We start from the raw sequence: 18,106 nt of genomic DNA, 5'->3' as shown, positions 1-18,106 counted from the left end.
AAAACTACCAGATTAGTTCAAGTTAGTACTGTGTTTGCAGGTCAAATATTATTCTTGCTCATTTACCCGCACCCAACAGCAGCCATGCAAACTCCCAGCAAAGCAATTAGCATGGTTGGAAAGCACAGACATGGAAACTTACCACTGTGCAAAACCTTTTATTAAGTCCTCCTGTGACAAGTCAATCCGCACCTGTAAAATGGGAATTTTTATTTCTTTCCATATTATTCAGCATACCAATGGATTGGCTACACTGGCTCTCCTCCCAAGGCAGACCCACTTTCAAGTCCTAGGGCTGCGGCTCACGCTCAAGGGAGAACCAGCTTCTTACAAAAAAGTTGTTTGCAGATTGTGAGTCCTGTTACTGAGGCTTAGTTACTAGAACCGCATTTCGGGATTACAGGAGTTGCTCAGTGTCCAGCTCTACTAAATCAGCTGTGGAGCTTCTTTAAACCTACCTTCCCCAGCTCCTTCCTCTCCTGTGAAATGAATGGCCGGCTGTTTTTCACTGCAACATCCAGTGTCCTTTTCTTGACATCTTCCAAAGATTCAAAAAATTCAAACCTAGAAGTTGTGAAAGGAGAGACTTCAGTCAAAAATTAAGCACCAATAAGCATCAGTGGCCAGAATACAGTGACAGAACACAGCATTCATGGCCAGAACTGAACAGAGTAGGAAGACGCAGAAAAGGCAATTCTATAGTTAAATTTTATTCACATTCTAAGAAATCTCTTCAGGCCTCGTGAAAGACGACTACACTGTTGTTCTGGCTGTTCTCCATGCCGGGGGAAGGAGGAAAACACATATCCATGATGAAATGCTATTTGCCATAATTTTCTTTCCCCATCATGGAATATCAGCGTGTTCTCCATGCAACCTTTATTACTCAGAGGAAATAGCTGAGCCAGCCCCCCAGGTTTACAACACAGGCTTATACCACTTTAAGAGAAGACAAAGGTTGAAACCCGTGGCAATTAGATTCTTAATGGCCCTGACTCATGCCTCTGGCACACAGGTCTAGTGTCAAGTGAGCTCTGTCCAGGCTAAATCACTTAATTTCTGCCCACCTGAATAGCTTTTCCTCAAGTCAGAGCTTTAGAACAGGTAATGTGTTTTGGAGCTGAGCATTGCTCAACCTACTGTACTTAATTGAGGATGTGCAGCACATGTTGATACTGAGGATGAGGAAAAAGGGATGTTGTTCCTAACAGCTGTGCTGGCACTAAATTGGCAGAGTACATGAGAACAGGCAAAAGCAAATTCCACAACTCTAGTGTTCTAAGTGTTAAAATGAAATATTTATAGTCTTTTCTCCATTTCCGACCTACACTGACATACACAGAAAGGACCCAACACAGGAAAAAAGCCCTTTTGTTATCGGAACTATTTCAGCAGCAAGCATAATTAACATTTTCTTACTTCTCATCATATTGGGGGTTCAGAGTTTTTTTCTTAACAGAAGTCCTCTTCCTGCTTGTCCATCTTCTATCTGGAAGCAGGTATATACGAACATATGGATCTACTCCACGATTGGAACAGGGTACTAAGTTTCTGTTAAAAGAAATACAGTGTTGACAAGCAACACAGGTTCTCCCACCGTGTGTTTTAATAGCTCATCTGCCTTAGAATCTCACCAACCCATCATCATCCATGGGCGAAAAACATTTATCTTGGCAGTTGGGAACATAAGCAAATAAAACTTTAAGGATGTGAAGTTGAAGAAAGTTTTAACTTCTGAGTGTATGGCCACTTATCTGGGCTCCTAAATTAACATTTAGCAATTCAGTTATAGTGAGGCTGCACGTGCTGAAGTCATCAAGCGTTGAGGCGTCTCAGCTGGGCGGCTTATGCTGCATGTGGTTCTGCTCCAGCTTTGCCAAATGTCCAACATGAACCCAGAGAGCTCGTTCCCCTTTTCTTTACAGATGTACGCAACCGTCAGCCTCACCTGCAGCCATTCACCAGCACGACGAGACTCTGCCGTATCGACGCGTACCGCACCGTCAGCTGGATCTCGCCCAGGGGCATTTCAGTCCCGCTGCAAGACAGTTGCGCAGTCAGAGCTTTGCAATACAGATACCAAACAGACCACGCGCAGACCTAGCAGCATGGAACAGGACACGAGCTTCAGAGGCTGGTGATGCATTTTCAACCAAAACCAACTTTCACAGCACTGTTTTTCTTTCTGGCATCCTGTTTGCTATCTAGAAAGCAGCTGAACCACAGAGGTTCTGCAGAAAGAGCGCTCCCATCAGCACCAGCACTGCCCAGCCTGCCTTCTGTACAGGTACCTGATTTTGGTCTCACAAATGGCCAAAAAAGCACCTACTTGGTGCACTGCAGATGGAGCAGCAAAGTACAGCTTAGCACATTACACAGCTCCTTCAACAATGTCCATATATGCAAAACGGGACATTCTTAGTATTTCATTCTGCATGTTACTAAAGTGGTTTCAAATCCAAAACACTGCTTAAAAATTATTTAATAATGGTTTATAAATGAGGCCCTGTTCAGAGCTAGAGAATTTGTCAATCCAGAAGTACCAGACTCAACAGCTGGAGCTGGGTTTGATGTTTAGGTTTATAACTGCTCTGATACTTTCTTAATTGAGATGGACTTTCTTTGCTACTTCAGTTCATTAAAGATTCTACCAGCTCTATTCTGCGCCCCAGGAGATTTGAGACCCAAGACTCCAAATGACTTACCAGTCTTGAATTCAACTGTATGCAACAGTGCCCTATAAAACCTAAACCTTCCCAAGAGAAGAGTAATTCAACTGGAAGAACCACCTACTTATGAAGGTCCAGATTGCTGCTACTTAATTCAAAGCAAGAAGAAGGCAGAGAACCCAGCGAGGCAACACTGGGCGCAAGCCTCATTTCTTGTACGACGGGCAACGTGGGCACTACCGGTGCTCTGGTGTGCAACACTGACGATGGGTGCTGCTCTGGGTTTTGCTCATGTTCTGTCTCATTAAGGCCAGCAACAGTTTCACTTGGTTCAGGTGCTGCTGAACTGTCCGTTGTGTCCAGGTCTTCTCTGCTGTCCTTTTTTGGCAGGGATTCAGGGCCTGCAGAGTCTTTGCTCACTGGAGGTACTTTTAAGACTTCTGGTTTTGGTGGGGAGGGAAACTTCTGCTGGTTTCCACCCTTCTCCATGACATGCATGGGACCTTGCTTCGAGGCATTGACACCAGCCTTGACTCTTTGTGGATCGGGTTCTTCAACATTCAAGGCCTAAAAATCACAAGGGAAAGAAATAAGTGCTGCTCCCAAAGCACCGGGGCTAATGGCAGCATTACCATCTAGGATGAAATTTCACCACAAAACTACGGCAGCGAGAATCTGCCATTAGAGATGAAAGAGGCCTAAGGGTTTAGCTGTGACATTCTCTTCCCCTGTCCTACTGTGTATATATTTAAGTGTCTAAACACTTATCAAGAGTACAGTGAGAAAACCATTCTTAAGCATCAGTCTCTCTTACTGTTTAGCAGCTTTGATTTCCCAGCTTAGATTTTCCCAGTCCAGCTCTTTATTGCCATGAGAAGATGTTCAGCAATGGCACAGCGCTAAGTTTTAGGTAGCCTCAGGGATACCCCTCAGCACCACCATGCACTCTCAATTGTATTTAAAGACCTTGGCACACTTCTACTTTCTACTCCTCTATGAAGCAAAGCTGCATTTCTCCTCTCCCACCTTTCATCTCTTTTGCCTGGTGAGAATTGGATGCTTCCGCTGGGGAAGCCAAGTGAACACGGCAAAGAACAACTTACCCGCAGCACAAGTTTCATCTTAATGAAGCTGTCTGAACTGGAGTGATCCAGCTGAAATCTCTGATCCAGAGTCATGTTTGGGTCCTTAAGTAGGTGGGAGAGACACACGACTGACGTTCCCAGGGCACTATCCCGATCCTTGTCTTTTATCTGGGGGATAGGGGGAAAAGTTTTTATTAGACAGCAAACTGGAAAGAATACCACTGGGAACAGCAAAGCAAGAAGGTATTTCAGACAGAGATCAAAAATTAGCCTATTTACTTCAGGACACACTATCACATATGGTTACTTCCAAATGGGTGATGCTGGTGTTTCAGGAGCCTAACAAATTGTTACATTTGGAGTAAAAATCCCATTTCTACCTATGCAGAGAAGGAACTGCCTTAGCAGAAATACTAGAAATTTACTTGACTTTCCTTACTTTGGGGAAAATGTCCCAGCCAGCTGGGATGACAACTGGTGTAAACCTTTACAAGCTTTTTAGGTAATATTTTGTTTAGCCTATTTAATCTCAACAGATCTTCTATGTTCAAATCCACTTCCGTAGCTGAGTAAACAGCCATGGAACTGCCTGTGACCGCAAGGGATGCTAGTGAGATACAGGAGTTCTTAACGAGCCAAAGTACCAAGGCAAAGAGAGGTGACTCTGGTTGAAAATTATGAAGGCTGAAACACCTGACAGCAAAACATTCATGGCTTTGCTACACAGAGACCTGAAAAAAACCTGCTTTATACTTTGCAGCCAGAAACATCTCATGTTTTGAACTACAATATTATGTGTTACATGATCCTAGAGCCAAGGTAGGTACCAGCATCACCTAACAGAGAATTGCCTGTACAACAACAGGTGCTTTTCCACCTTTTAAGCAGGAGGGCCCCGGTACAAGCACACAGAAACCACCAGCATTGAGATCACATCCACCATAAAAGAGTTTTCTTTCCTATGGATGTGCACTCAGTCTTCAAAGGAAAGGCTTTTCTCTCACCTCAACGTGGAGCGACTGGGAATGAGTACTGTGGACAAAGAAGGAGAACGCCTGGCCCCACGTGGGATCTTTGCTGAAATTGCAGGTCTGCAACAAGAAGATCGCGGCATGTAAGCTTATTCTGAAAGCAGCAAAGAATGCCATGACTCTGGTCACCAGAGTGACTGTCTCATTTTATGCAGTGATGCTACACCCCAGCTGCATAGAGAGAGTGAGATTTCCAGGTCAGAAGCATGCAGAAGCAAAGTCTCTGGCACAACCAGAACAAGTTCTGCGGGGTGTGGAAATGCTGCAGAACGAGTCCGGTGAGCTGCAGCTGGCACCAACCAGTGCAGCCTGGACCAGCAGCTGCCTCCTCTGCAGCCAGGTACTGCTCCCACCCTCCCGCCTCTGCACCAGGGACAACCAGCGCTCCTGCCAGCCTGCGGCACCCAGGGCTGGCTCCCAAAGCTGCAGCGAGCTGGTGGGGAAGGGTAGGAAGGGTAGGAAAGCTAGAGGGGCAGTTTGAGGAGTGAAGCACTCGTGGGATGAGTTGGAGGGCACCAGCTTCAGCGCCATCTGCTTCAAGGATGAAAAAGCATGGAAAGCACCCATGGGGGCTGAGGTTGAGGGTGTTTCGTAAACCAGCTGCTTCCACCTGGGCACAAATGCAAGGGGAAAGGAGCAGGGAAAGCTGGAAGTCTGACCTAGCCTGGGAGAGGCAGGTGATGTGGTGGAGAAAAGGGAAAGCCAAAAAGGGTAAAGCTGCAAGCAGAACCCAATTTCTGGAGGGAGAAGGTGGAAGAAACAAAGGAAAATAAGTGTCAGTCCCATATGCTCATGTGTAGCCAATAGGATTCATTCCTATTTGTTGGGAGTCCACAAGAACATAGGGCCACTCTGTTCTGTATTCAGCTGTGGAGCAATAAACTTGGCAGCTACTGGGGGAGCAGAACTCAGCTGTTGCTCATACTCATCAGGGAAAAGTAAATACTGAATAATGAAAAAAGGAACTCAAAGTGAAGTGCAGGAAATCTGGATACATCTTGTCCAGGTTTTGAAAAAAATACATAAGTCATCAGTAAAACTGTGAAACACAGGAGCCGAGAGACTCTGATGAGGGAATAAATGCCACTCTGATGCAAATGACACTCTGCCCTGAGAAAGCATGAGCCAGATTGGAGAACTACGATTTTCATTTTTTCCTCTTCAACCCTCATAGCATATCTTGACCAACATGACTTCATGGCCATGAGCACAAAACCACACGTGTGTACAGCAGCTGACCAGACAGCCACTAATAAAGCCCGAGTCGGTGACACAGTGCTTCCACGTGCTGGTTGACCCTCACCTCCTGGCCTCTGTAGCTCTTACCATAACTACAGGGCGTTTCAAAAAGATGGACCCAATTTCAAATTGAAATTACGTGGAAATTGGGTCCATCTTTTGCAAACACCCTGCACAGCTCTACACACCAACTTCACTAGTCCTGCCCTTCCTAGGGGCTACTTGGAGACAGTCACTCATAAAACAGAAAGTATTTAAGGAAAGCAGAAGAGTCAAACAGCCTCACCTTGCTTTTCTGAGTCTTGTTTCCTACTGTGAGCAGGACAAAGGAGGAAGGTTCTCGTTCCATCTTCTGCCATTTAACACAAGAAAGCAGGAAAAAAGACATTTATAGTTTACAAGAAGCAATATCACTCTGAAGAGTGCAGTACACAGGAAATACTCCAATCATAACACAGCACAGTCTTACTCTCTACCATCAAGAGTACACATTTAAGACAAAGTTTTATGTATTTAGGTTTCAATAGGTGAGCAGTTAAAAATTTGTCAGAAGCTGGGAGGAAACAGAGGAAAGAGCTGAAGGCTTGGTGGGAAGCCCTCAATGAAACAGGACTCTCAGAATTGGTTCCCAAGGCTCAGGACTTGCTGTAAAGCAGCTAGAAGTGATTCTTCGGCAGCAAGTAACAATTCCTTTCCAGAAACAGTAATACTGAGCCTCTTGCACTCTGCTTCTCTGCACTAACGCTACAGAAGTTGAGGCTGAGGAACCGCTCTTGGCACAACATAGTATACAAAGTGGATAAAGGTCCAGAATTAAGGATTAGCAAATGTGATGCGTATCACAGTGCGGATAACTCATCTAAATTGTAAAGATTCCATTTAGGAGGGGAGTTACTTAGAGAGAATGGGAAGCTTTATGCATTGATCAGAGCTGTGATTGTGTGCAACTTGTTCAAGGAAACAGGGAGAAACATTCTTCCCTACACCCACCGTTTACATCACAGTAGCAAAATGCAGTATTTGGAGAAAAAAGTCATCAGAAGCAAAAAGAAGAGGCACAAATGACAGAGCGGCTTCTGAATCCCTCTAAAACTGAGGGGGAAGGAATCTGGTGGCCAGGTCTCCAATTGACAGAAAGGTTACCACAAACAAGCATATTCTTCCCATCCTAATGTGGGAGATCAAGCTGGAGCAGCTCAGCATGGAAAGAACCCCTGTGGCAGCAGAAAGGATAACATGGACTTGGTCTGAGTCTGGAAGCCCTTTGTCCAAAGTGCAAAATAAAAATAAAGACAACTTCACACAATCATATATTTCTGTGCTGCACTCCCCCTTGGACCCCTTAGGCTTTCACTGGGGTGGGTTGTCAATCACTATTTTGAACCCCTGGTCACTTAGATTCTGACAGTGGCAAAATTCTTTCTTTTTAACCACAGCTTGTCTCAGTTGCTATGATACCACATAATCCAGAATGTTGTTTTGCAAGCATGGGAGAAGAATATAAATCTTACCTTGAGGTACTTGTTATTTTTGATCTTCTTTGCTCCACATTCACCATTCGAATACTCAAAGTGGTTTTTCTGAATTAGTAAAAGAGTATTTAAAAAACAATTAATTTGTTAGCTTTAAAAAAAAAAAAAAAAAAGGTTACAAGTGAAGGCTGCCTGCATGTGGTTTGTACTTACTGGAAGGTTGAAGGCACTGTCCAAGTAGACTATCAGAATAGCTGTAGACAGACCCTTCTTATCCTGCGAAGGCCAGCAAAGATAAAACAAAACAAAACACAAGGTAGGAATGATCACCCGTCAAGGACAACACAACACAACTTCAAAGGACAGCTTCTGAAGGCTAAGCAGCTCTTCACCCTTCTCCTAAAACTTGCAATTTAGAGGAGCACAAGCCAACACAGCCTGACGGTTTTAAGTAGACCAGTATGAAGAGGTGTAAATCTTTCCAATTCACTGGCCTTAATGCTCTTCAATCTCTCTCCTGCAGAACTGGTTGGATTCCCCAGAGCAGCACAACACCTAAAACTGTGCTCAACCACATACATCAACATCACGAATCCAGTGCCACCAGAACAAAGGCTGGAAACAATTTTATTCAGTTCAGTGGAACTTAAACGCTTTTGCTTGGTTATGAAGAAACAGCATCCTTGGGAGATGGGCTTTATCCAAGCAATTCTCCTGGACAAGACAGGCACCATCTGGAACCATGGCCCTACCAAGCATCAGTGCTGGATATGTGTCTGTAACTAGTACAGGTTAGTAACTAGTCTGTAACTAGTACCGGGTCCTACACAGACCTAGCTGAAGAGGAAAGTGAAAAATTATCAAAGAAGGGAACTGTGAGAGGCCACTTTGCAGTGAGTCAAACAAAGCTTGGCTAATTCAAGCAAAAAGAGCTGCCAGATTTGAGTCACTCCTGAATTACCAAGGGACCTGGGGCAGCAAACGCCCTTCTGGCAGTGGGGGAAACTGCATCAAAACTTTGTCAGACAAAAATAAACTCCCATGAGTTTGCCTGAGGCTCCTAATTTTACACACTCCTTTGCTGATCGCTGGACAGGGATCAGAGTATCTGAATCCTCTAAGCAAATATACTCACCTCATGTAGCTTTTCTTGGTCACTTACTAGTGAAAGCCACTCCAGTTTTAAATGCAAGTGTCCACTTGTTGTCTTACTTAAGGGAAACCACTAAATGGAGACAACAAAAAGTAACTTGAGAACCGTGAGGCAGAATAACATATACGTAAGTTGCAGTCTGAGACTTAGGTACAATAGACCATATGAATTGTACTCTGAGCCCCTTAGCTTGCATTTTTGACATTTAGATTATAGCATGTCCATCTACTTAGAAACACAAGCCAGAAATAACAAAAATAAGATACCCATATACATGCAAAGCACATGGATATTTCCAGCCAGCAGCAGCACAAGACAGGCATCCTGGCATTGTTTGCAGAGTGCTGGGTTGCAGGATGAACCACAGCAAGATCAGATCATTTCTTCCCTCAGTTATCAGGCTGCTTCACCAAACTTTATCTGTAGCCTTGTGCAAAAACATTTGGTACATACAGGACACGAGATATCTACACAAGATACCCCACTGTCAGCTCAGTGTAACCTCAGGGCTGTCTGAGGTTGCCAGCTTGATTGTGAAACAATATTGTAATGGTTACTTTAAGTTTTCTGAGTAAAGGCATTTTCTTTTTGTGAAAATACCACAGTGCAAGAGTGCAAGGAAGCTTCAAGCACACAGAAGCAACGTAGCAGCAGAGGGAGAGCTCAGCTGAGTACCTGTAAGCCAGCACCACCAACCACATTTAGAAATAAGATGTGATCTTTACCTCATCAACAGTTTTGTCATTCATTACATCCACTAGGTTTATAATCAAGCTGAAAGACAAAACCCAAACATTTCAGTATATATTTAGGCATAGAGCATACAGGTGTTGGTGGGAGAAGAAACCACCACCAAAAAAGTCCACACTCAAATCTGTTCCAAATAACAGCTTCTCCAGTTTACCTGTGTGCGTGTGTGCTGGAACGCACTTGCACTTCCAAAGTCTCCCCCTTGAAATACTTCCAGAACTAAAATAAATTTCAAGTAAATATCAAGTCATGTAGTAATTATCCCTGCTAATGGCTTCCTAGGATGCCCTGCAGGAGTCTGGGACCATTCTTTACCTTGTTCCAAGTTAGTTGCACTAGGAATTCCTAACTTGCTATCAATATCTGGACAAAGGGAATAGCTTCCTTCAATATTAAGTTTCTGGTATGAACGATCTGTGTGTCCCATTGCAGAGGTTACTGGACCTTGAGCAAGTTTCATGCTAGTTTACCTGCCCATGAAGTCATCTTTATCTGGATCTTCATCGTACAAGTCCACTTCTAAGTCCTGACCAGGCAGTTCATGGACAACAAACTGGAGGAGAAACAGGTATTGATTAGAAAGCATTCGCAAAGGTTCATACAGGCTCAGGCTGAGGACGAGAACATGACACTTCACAGCTATATAACACATGAAGGACATTCCCTGCTGTTTTGTGGCTACTCACATAACAAACACAATTGATTAGAAGTGAAAATTTTTCAAAACCAGTTTGCATGTTTTTGAATTACAAGTTAAACCCCTCAAACTGGTATCCCTAATAAGCAGGGAAGAATCAGTGCTAGAGCAGACTATAGCTGCACAGACTGCTGCATTGATTGATATTTAAAGCTTTGCACCTCCTCCAAAAACCCACATATGTAAATCAGATCAACCTGAATGACATTACAAGTTTGCAATGTAAATTTGAACTTATTTAAGGGACAGAAATGCCTCAATCAAGTAACAAGGAAGTCCACCTGCTCCAGCGCAGTCAGCTATGAGAAGGTCCTCCAAGCACAGGGATGTAAACAACTGTGCATCCTATAGATGGAAAGATCAAAAGGTTCAGTACCTCAAATGTCTCGTTCCAAATGGGATTAAGATCTCGGGAAACTGTCTTGCTTCGATACTGCACCGTGCCAAGGCGAAGAAGAGCATAGGGGTCAGACTTCCCCCTGATGGCACCAAGGAAACTGTCTTTCTGGACAAGGTTTTCAGCTTCTAGCAAATGAACCCTTATTACTCCCTGAATAAAATAAGATAGAAAATTGGCCATGAAAATGCGATCTTTGGATAATTATAATATGCTACCTCCTAAAACTAGTTATTTCAGGCAGCAAGGGTTGTCATCATGACAGGTTTGCAAAGACATGCATTTTGATGCAGTATATTTCCAGTGACAGCTGTATTGAAACACTTTTTCCAGCATTTATGCAGAGGAAAAAAAACCCTTCAAACAGATATACAATCCAATCTAGGTAATTGTATAGGGGATATTCTGCAATTTATTTTTAGATGAGAAACATATACATAGGATTACAGCCACAGTCAAATCCAGTGTAAAGGTCAATTCCCACTGATTGAACGAAGAACCAAGCACCCATTCGCAGGTTCTTATTTTATTGCAGGGTGGCCATTCAATTTGGTGATGCAAGTTTGCAATAGGGAGCATCCCTCTGTCATTCATTTATATTTACCCTCATTAATAAGTCTATTAGGTATTTGACAGATGAAGGACATCGAAGATCTGGATATATCAGGTGTTTAGGAGATTTGTTGTTGGGTTTTTTTTTAACTGATTTTTTTTTTTCTGTAACAAAGAGATGCCACCCTCTGAGCTTCCTATTTACAGTTCTTCACAGTGTAAGAAAGAAAATTAAGCAGCCTGACACTCATTGCTCACGTATCTTCTCTAACTGAAGATCTGTGGTATTCTCAAATGAGACTAAAGGTTTAAATTGGTAAATGAGCTCAGTATCTAGCCAGAATTCTTATGCCATGTATAGAGGGTAGGAACCCCTCCAGATTATGAACTATCCAATGTCTGCTTTTATATTTCTGAAATATTACCCACAGAAAGCTTACAATCCAGGCTGAAACAGCTGATGCAGGAATCTGAGGCACTAAGCTTGCATGCATCCACAGCGTGGCAAATGCGCACTCAGATAGATTAACACTGTCACTGGAAAACAAACAAACAAACAAAACACTCACACGTGGAATAGGGAACCTCAAGTGGGCAATGTTCATGTTCTTCTTGAGAGGCACTGTGATCCGATTTGGTAGAACCAGCCGTGAAGCAATGAAGTCTTGAATTAGCGAGTCTGACATTACACTGCAGGTGGCAGGAAAAAACCAACTTAAATCTCTACAATCGATCATAGTTTCCAGTTAGAATGAAAAAAACGAGGCACAGTGCAAGAAACAGGCAGTGTGAACTGGGTGATAGTGCCTACCTTTCCCCAGCTGCACATGGGCAGAAGAAACTCATGCCTGTGACATTTAGCTTAGAACAAGAGGAAATGGAGAGGACAGTTTAATGCCAGAACCAATCACCAAGGATGGATGTGGATCCCGCTGGAAGGTTGGGCTGTCTCCTGTCAATAATTCGTGTCCACTTGAGCTGCTGCAGAGCAGAAGATGAGCACAGTGCAGCCTCTCAATATCCCTTTCATCTTGTTGCCTGTCATTCTGCATGTAATCACCATTGCCTTGTGGCAGACAGTGCAGTGCCCACTCGCATGCAGGGATGTCCCAGTCCAGGGTTACAGGGGCTGGATGTGAATTCGGTTCCAGCAGATTGTAAATGATGAATGGGAGCTTACACCATACAGTGAAACTGTCACATACCAAATAAGTCATACGAACTCATGCGCTTTCTCGGTTTCCTTGGGAATGCTGACACAGACAGGGAAAGAAGGGAATCTGGAATTTTCAGCGTTTCACAGGAGGCTCAAGACCTGGAGGTGATTTGTTTCTAGACTCAGAACACGGCCCCAGCACACACTGCTGCCTGCTCTGGGCCACATGCTGAGACCTTACTGTAAAATGGAAGGGAAGCCAGCTACATTCAAAACAAAATAAGTTTGGCTTTTTTTTTTTTTTTAAAGAAAACCAAGCAAAATATGAGATTCTGTATCTTGGCATATTTTGCACTAAGAAGGAAAATCTTTTTTGAAGTAACTAGACCTCTGGCACACTGGAGATCACAATGACTGAAGGTACCATCTCTCTTGGAGTTTAGGGAACTCTTCAGTCAAATTAAAACTTATACATATTTAGATTTTCAGTTTTATTTATATATATACATATATATATATATATATATTTTTTTTTTTTTAGAATTGTTCTATTTGTATGGCAGGGGCAAATAATTTGACCTGTTTCTCCTGAGCAACAAGTTTATGGCTTTCACAGATGTCTGGTACTCCCCAGGTGATTAATGAGAGGATTTCAACATACTACTACAACTCAGCATGAGCAGAAGACAATATTAAGAGGAAAACCCAGGAGCACCAAACATCTGAAGGACTTTCATCCTCTTGATAAATTTAGTGCTTGTAAGGCAGCTTTCTCAGGGTAAGGCTGTGCCAGAAAATAGACCCAGTTCCCAGATGAGGTTGGATTCGCACAGAGGGAAAGTCCTCGCTTACTCCAAATGTAAAACCAGGAGCCTGAAAGCCCTTGGTCAGGCTGTTTGCTTTCCTGTCAAAAAAACCCCACAGGAAGGTCACAGAATTGCCCCTTCTCTCGAGTCTCAGGGTACACCCAACTAAACACAGCTTGTAAGTGAGGACAGACAACTGCATCCAGTCTCTCCACTCCCTTAGGTAAGCCCGGTTCATTTGAAAGGGAGAGCTCTTGTTTGACCTGCACTTCAGCCTGGTCACGGTCAGGTATGTTGTGCTCCTGGCTTAAATGAGCAATGCTGAGGAATAAGTGAGCGCTTCTGTGTTCAAATCCCTGTGAGAGAACCAGGGAGGGAAAATTTAGGACAGCAAATTTGCACTTAATGATATGAGAGGCTGTAGGTTGGAACACCTACATACCTTCTCTGTGCAAAGACTGAGGAAACCACTTTAGAAAAGTACAGATTAATTACCCTGATAAAAACTGGAGCTCTCAGGGCAAACTTCAGGGCAAAAGGCCAGTCAGGCCTCTCATTAAGAAAAAAAGAAAGCTTCCTCTCACTCAACATCAAAGGACTTCAGAGGCCCTTTAATGCATAAACTGGCACCTAAAGTAGCCAGCCACTTCCTATGAGTCTGCAAACCAGGAGCTGCAGGGCTGGGGAGAGATGGGAGCAGAAGTGTCTGTGTTTGCATTTAAAGAGAGAAAGGCAATGGCTGAGTAACCAAATATATTTTGTTCTTGTGTAACAGATTTTCTCCTTACACTGAGGAATAAGGAAAAAGCAAATCTCCAGTCTGGAGAAACTGTTTGAAACTTATAGTACTGAAAACTGCTAAGATTTTAATCCTTGCTGTGCAAGTTTTATGTACAAAATCAACCCAAGAGGCACTGAGGAAGAGCTACGTTTTCTGAAGAATCTAAAGGGTGAGTAGATTACACATAAAGATAAGAACTCTTTATAAATCTGGTGCATTTTTCTTTATCATGGATGGTATTTCAGTTTGTCAGAGGGACAGGAACTCTACCATACCTTGCCATTGTCTGCTTTAAGGTAAATAAACATAAGCACAGATGCCAGTCACCTATCTCTACCTCATCTGCCTTTGCAAGTAACTGGCACAGGAGAAACGGAAGGGCTTGGGTTTTAGTTTACAGACCATTGTAGTTTTGGGGATTTACTATTTCCATCCTAAATCCCAAATACAATGACGCAATCAAAGCAATTTTGACAGAATGTAAAAAGCACCCTCCTCAGGTTTTGCAAACTCCACAGCCAGATATGATGGGATGAGTATCAGCACATCTTTTACACAACGCTCTTGAGAATAGCTTTGATGATTACTGAAGAACACCATCCCAACTTCCAAAGGCTTTTTACAGAAGAAGAAAGCGAAGCAGGACACTCACTTAATCCCTGGGACATCCAGGAGGTTGCTCATGCCTGCCCAGTTGATTTCCAAGTGCTACAACAAGATCAGGGAGAAAAAAATATACAGGACCATTAAAATTTATTTCAGAACAAATGCAGATTTTAAAAGGAAAGCAAATACTTCTAAAACAAAGCTAGTTGTTTAAAAAAAAGCAAAACCTGCACCAGTAAGTAAGTGACTGCATCTGTACATTAAAACCAACACCTGGTATCAATTCCCTTATCTATTTTACCTGCCATACCTGAAATGAGGGTATTACTGGGACCTACCCTGCAAGCACAAGGGAAAACAGCATTCAGCCCCTAGCAATGGCCACCGGCTGACGCCCTGGGGTCATGCACAGTAAATCTGACAGCTATGCCTTGCCTTTGAAGTTATTTCCTCCTCCTTTCACTCACAGGTTGGCCTGTGTCCTCAGGCAGGGGAATTTACAAACACCGCCTGATTTCAGGAGTCTGTATGTCTATTCACACAATAAATAAAAAGGTTTTTTTCATGTGCTAAAATAATGCTACTACATCTAAACACAAAAACACCTAATTCAAGATCAAAAATGTATGACTTCCATGAACTTTAGCAGAACATAACCCACAAGCAAGCAAAGCCGTGTGCTTTAAGATAACTGGTTCTTACAAGACTAGGTGGTTTCTCATATTTTATTAAACCACAATTCAACTACAAGGCATGTGACCTTAAACAGGCAAGCTTTCAAAGCACAAACATGACTGAATGGTCTCCAAGATGACTGCATTTAAATATCTATGAATGGGAAAATCCACCTGCCAGGAATCTTGCAGCAAAGGCCAAGAAATGGCTGCTGTGCTGTCACCATCAAAAAGTCCTCCCATTCTTACAGTGAAGCAATAACTTTCTAGGCACTACTACAAGAGAATAGCACAAATTCAATCCCATTCTCTTGAGGTTCAAGAGGAGCATTGAACAATCAGGATTTTGCTATTCAAACACCCACACTGTGAGGCATTCACAATCACACAGTCTGGGTTACTGGTGATGGACAGCTTGTGTCACTCACTGAAGACCTACCCAGGCATTAAGACAGACCAAGTTCCAAGAAGGCTGCAGAGTGCAATTTGCTATTGACTCACCGGTTTCTGCATAAAAAACAAGGTCACTGCTCCAATAAAAGGGGCATCGGTTAGAAGAGGTTCCAGTATCACCCGCAGTGTCCCATACAACTGCAAACAGAATAGACCAAGGAAAACGGGTCTGAAGGTACTCTCAGGATGCAACTTCAGAACTGTGAGCTTCTCAGTGATGGAGATAATTTCAAAAATCCTACTTGAAATAATTTAACTAAAAATTATTAAACTTATTAAACAATAACTCCCTCCTCCAAACCATTGCTATTGGTATCAGGCAGTGTCTTCTGCATTGGTGGAATCTCCCTGCAACCCCAACAGCTGTACAATGGAGTGATCTGCCTATTAGTTATCAACATTGTATGAGCAGGTTGTTGGTCTAATCTAAACCAGTTTATGAATACCCCGACAGAACTGGCTCTTTTGAAATTCTTTACCACCCTGCAGTTCCCTTGAACGCCAGTGGCAGAAGCTGGCCTATATGAGCTCAATGATCTAGTGCTGACCCTGTTTAAGAGTCACACTAAGAAGCTTAAAAATGGTGTTTAGGTGCTTTCCAGGGAAGGCATCATTTCCCCAGCCAAAACACAAGGAGGCAAAGCCAAGCATTCCAAGCCTGCTAGTTGGTGGTTTCCCACTTAAGTACCATGACCTCCCCACCGGGACACGCTACCTCCCACCACACACAGCCTCAAACAGACAACGTTGGCACCCCACTCACCTGTATGCCTTTCACTCCGAGATTAAATTTCGATATGTCCATGTGAATCTCACAGTCCCCTACATAACTGAAAGAAAATTCTCGTGTTATTCCACAGTTTGCAATAGTCCACTGCGAAATTTTGGGCTGTACAGAGTATAAATGAAATTAGTGTAATGACTGACAATGTGACCCAACAGGCAGAGAGATATTTTAAAGCAACTGAAAAGGGGAATCTGAGCACATTGAGCAATGGTCAGGTCTTCACAAGAGAAACTCTGCAGTCAGCTGGGATATTGATCTACCTGCAAAATGTCAAGTGACATCTGTATGTCAAGGTTTCTTCTCTGTTCTTCAGACTGGCAGTTGGCTGAGGCAAACTTGCTCCAAGGAGAGCATCAACAGGTGCATTCAAAATTCATAGTACCAAGAGGACACCAGCCAAGTGCCCTCTTGCTCCTCTCTTTGCCAAAGGCCTGATCACACTGCACAACCTGGTGACCCAGCTCCCAAGCTGATGCAGAGCCATCCTACCATCATATATGGGGTCCTCCCCCTTGCCCACAACCCAAAAGTCCATAGACCACACCTGCCCACAACCCAAAAGCCCATTTGAAGGACAAATTCATCACTAAATAACCTGGTTTCCTTGAGGCTGAATTAAAAGAGCACAACTCAGATCAGATTTTGGTCAGTTGCCATGGAGAACATCAGGCTTTAAATAAAATGAATGCCAAGTGCGGTACTTCCACAATTTGGAAATCACCTTAGACTTTAATAAAAGTACAAACATCACCTTATGCAAAAACCAATAGCCACTCCTCTGGGAGCAGGACCTAGCAGATTTGTTGGTGCCTCTGGCAGAAAGCAATTGATGGGAGCTACCAGGTTCCCTTTCGGTGCTCTGAGAAGAGCTGTTTCTGGCTGCAGACACACACACACCCTGCACGTAAAGCGAGGTGTAAAGGTACCGCAGCACAGTCAATGTGCTGTGCTTGCTGCCTGCGTGTGTAATTCCCCCCCCGTAATCAAAGGAAAAGAACAAGATTTTTGCTCTGACCACAGGTATATGGGCAAATAGTGCTGCAGTTGCCACTAATTCACACTGCAATTTGCACATAGACAGATGCCTCCTCCCAAATAAACCTGCCAAAAATGTGTAACCCTGTGACTTCATCTCCATTTTTACAAGTAAATTTCTTGAATATTTGTTTACAGCGTCACTTAGCAGAATTTAAAAAGCACATAACACACAAATTAAAGCCTTTAATGTCAAAGCATTCTGATTTCTTAAATAACTTACCTCAGAGGCCATGCCAAAATTTACATAATCTTCCTTATAAACTAGTTACATAATTAAACAAACTTATTTTTACGTTTATTAAGTTCTACAATTTTGACATTATCTTACATCTCATTACACCAGGTGGTAATAGAGCTTTGTCACAATAAAAGCCTGAATGAGAAGCCAAAATTAGTTCCTCAGTTTGCAGTAATTAATCCAAGAGGATTTAATTCAGCTGTTGCCAGTGTCCAACACAACAAATAATAGTTGTGGTATTTCAATGTATAACTTTTATGCCTTCCTGCACAGTCCAAAACTCTCCCTCACTCACTCCTAGATGTCTCTTTTCTCCAGTAACACCTCAATACATGCAATTGTGTTTAAAAGTGTGGATGTCAGAGGAGTCTTCACCCCTTCTATAGAATCACAGAATCGTTTCAGTTGGAAGAGATCATCAGGATCATCAATTCCAACCAGACTGTCTTTCCAGAGTTGAAAATTTGCCAGTTAGGAACTCCAGAGATTCTCTTTTAAGAGCAAACTGCAGGACATGCATAT

The 18,106-nt window shown here is 43.0% G+C and overlaps 1 protein-coding gene across 1 annotated transcript in view; it reads right to left on the bottom strand.

Annotated features, from left to right (window-relative positions):
• Nucleotides 1-18,106, bottom strand: part of ESYT3 (extended synaptotagmin 3) — a 30,870-nt gene that overhangs the window by 886 nt on the left and 11,878 nt on the right. Inside the window, exons 5-22 of the mRNA XM_065841530.2 lie at nt 16,285-16,351; nt 15,570-15,659; nt 14,441-14,496; nt 11,615-11,735; nt 10,473-10,646; nt 9,870-9,952; nt 9,375-9,423; nt 8,632-8,721; nt 7,710-7,772; nt 7,536-7,604; nt 6,311-6,376; nt 4,759-4,845; nt 3,773-3,922; nt 2,794-3,236; nt 1,949-2,038; nt 1,420-1,551; nt 459-564; nt 143-192 (exon numbers count right to left, since the gene is read on the bottom strand). Coding sequence (XP_065697602.1) covers nt 143-192; nt 459-564; nt 1,420-1,551; nt 1,949-2,038; nt 2,794-3,236; nt 3,773-3,922; nt 4,759-4,845; nt 6,311-6,376; nt 7,536-7,604; nt 7,710-7,772; nt 8,632-8,721; nt 9,375-9,423; nt 9,870-9,952; nt 10,473-10,646; nt 11,615-11,735; nt 14,441-14,496; nt 15,570-15,659; nt 16,285-16,351 — 1,986 coding nt within the window. The remainder of the gene's footprint in view (nt 1-142; nt 193-458; nt 565-1,419; nt 1,552-1,948; nt 2,039-2,793; nt 3,237-3,772; nt 3,923-4,758; nt 4,846-6,310; nt 6,377-7,535; nt 7,605-7,709; nt 7,773-8,631; nt 8,722-9,374; nt 9,424-9,869; nt 9,953-10,472; nt 10,647-11,614; nt 11,736-14,440; nt 14,497-15,569; nt 15,660-16,284; nt 16,352-18,106) is intronic.

The sequence above is a fragment of the Patagioenas fasciata genome, chromosome 7, assembly GCF_037038585.1.
Source record: "Patagioenas fasciata isolate bPatFas1 chromosome 7, bPatFas1.hap1, whole genome shotgun sequence".
Classification (NCBI taxonomy): domain Eukaryota; kingdom Metazoa; phylum Chordata; class Aves; order Columbiformes; family Columbidae; genus Patagioenas; species Patagioenas fasciata.
This window is presented reverse-complemented; position numbering and strand designations above follow the sequence as displayed.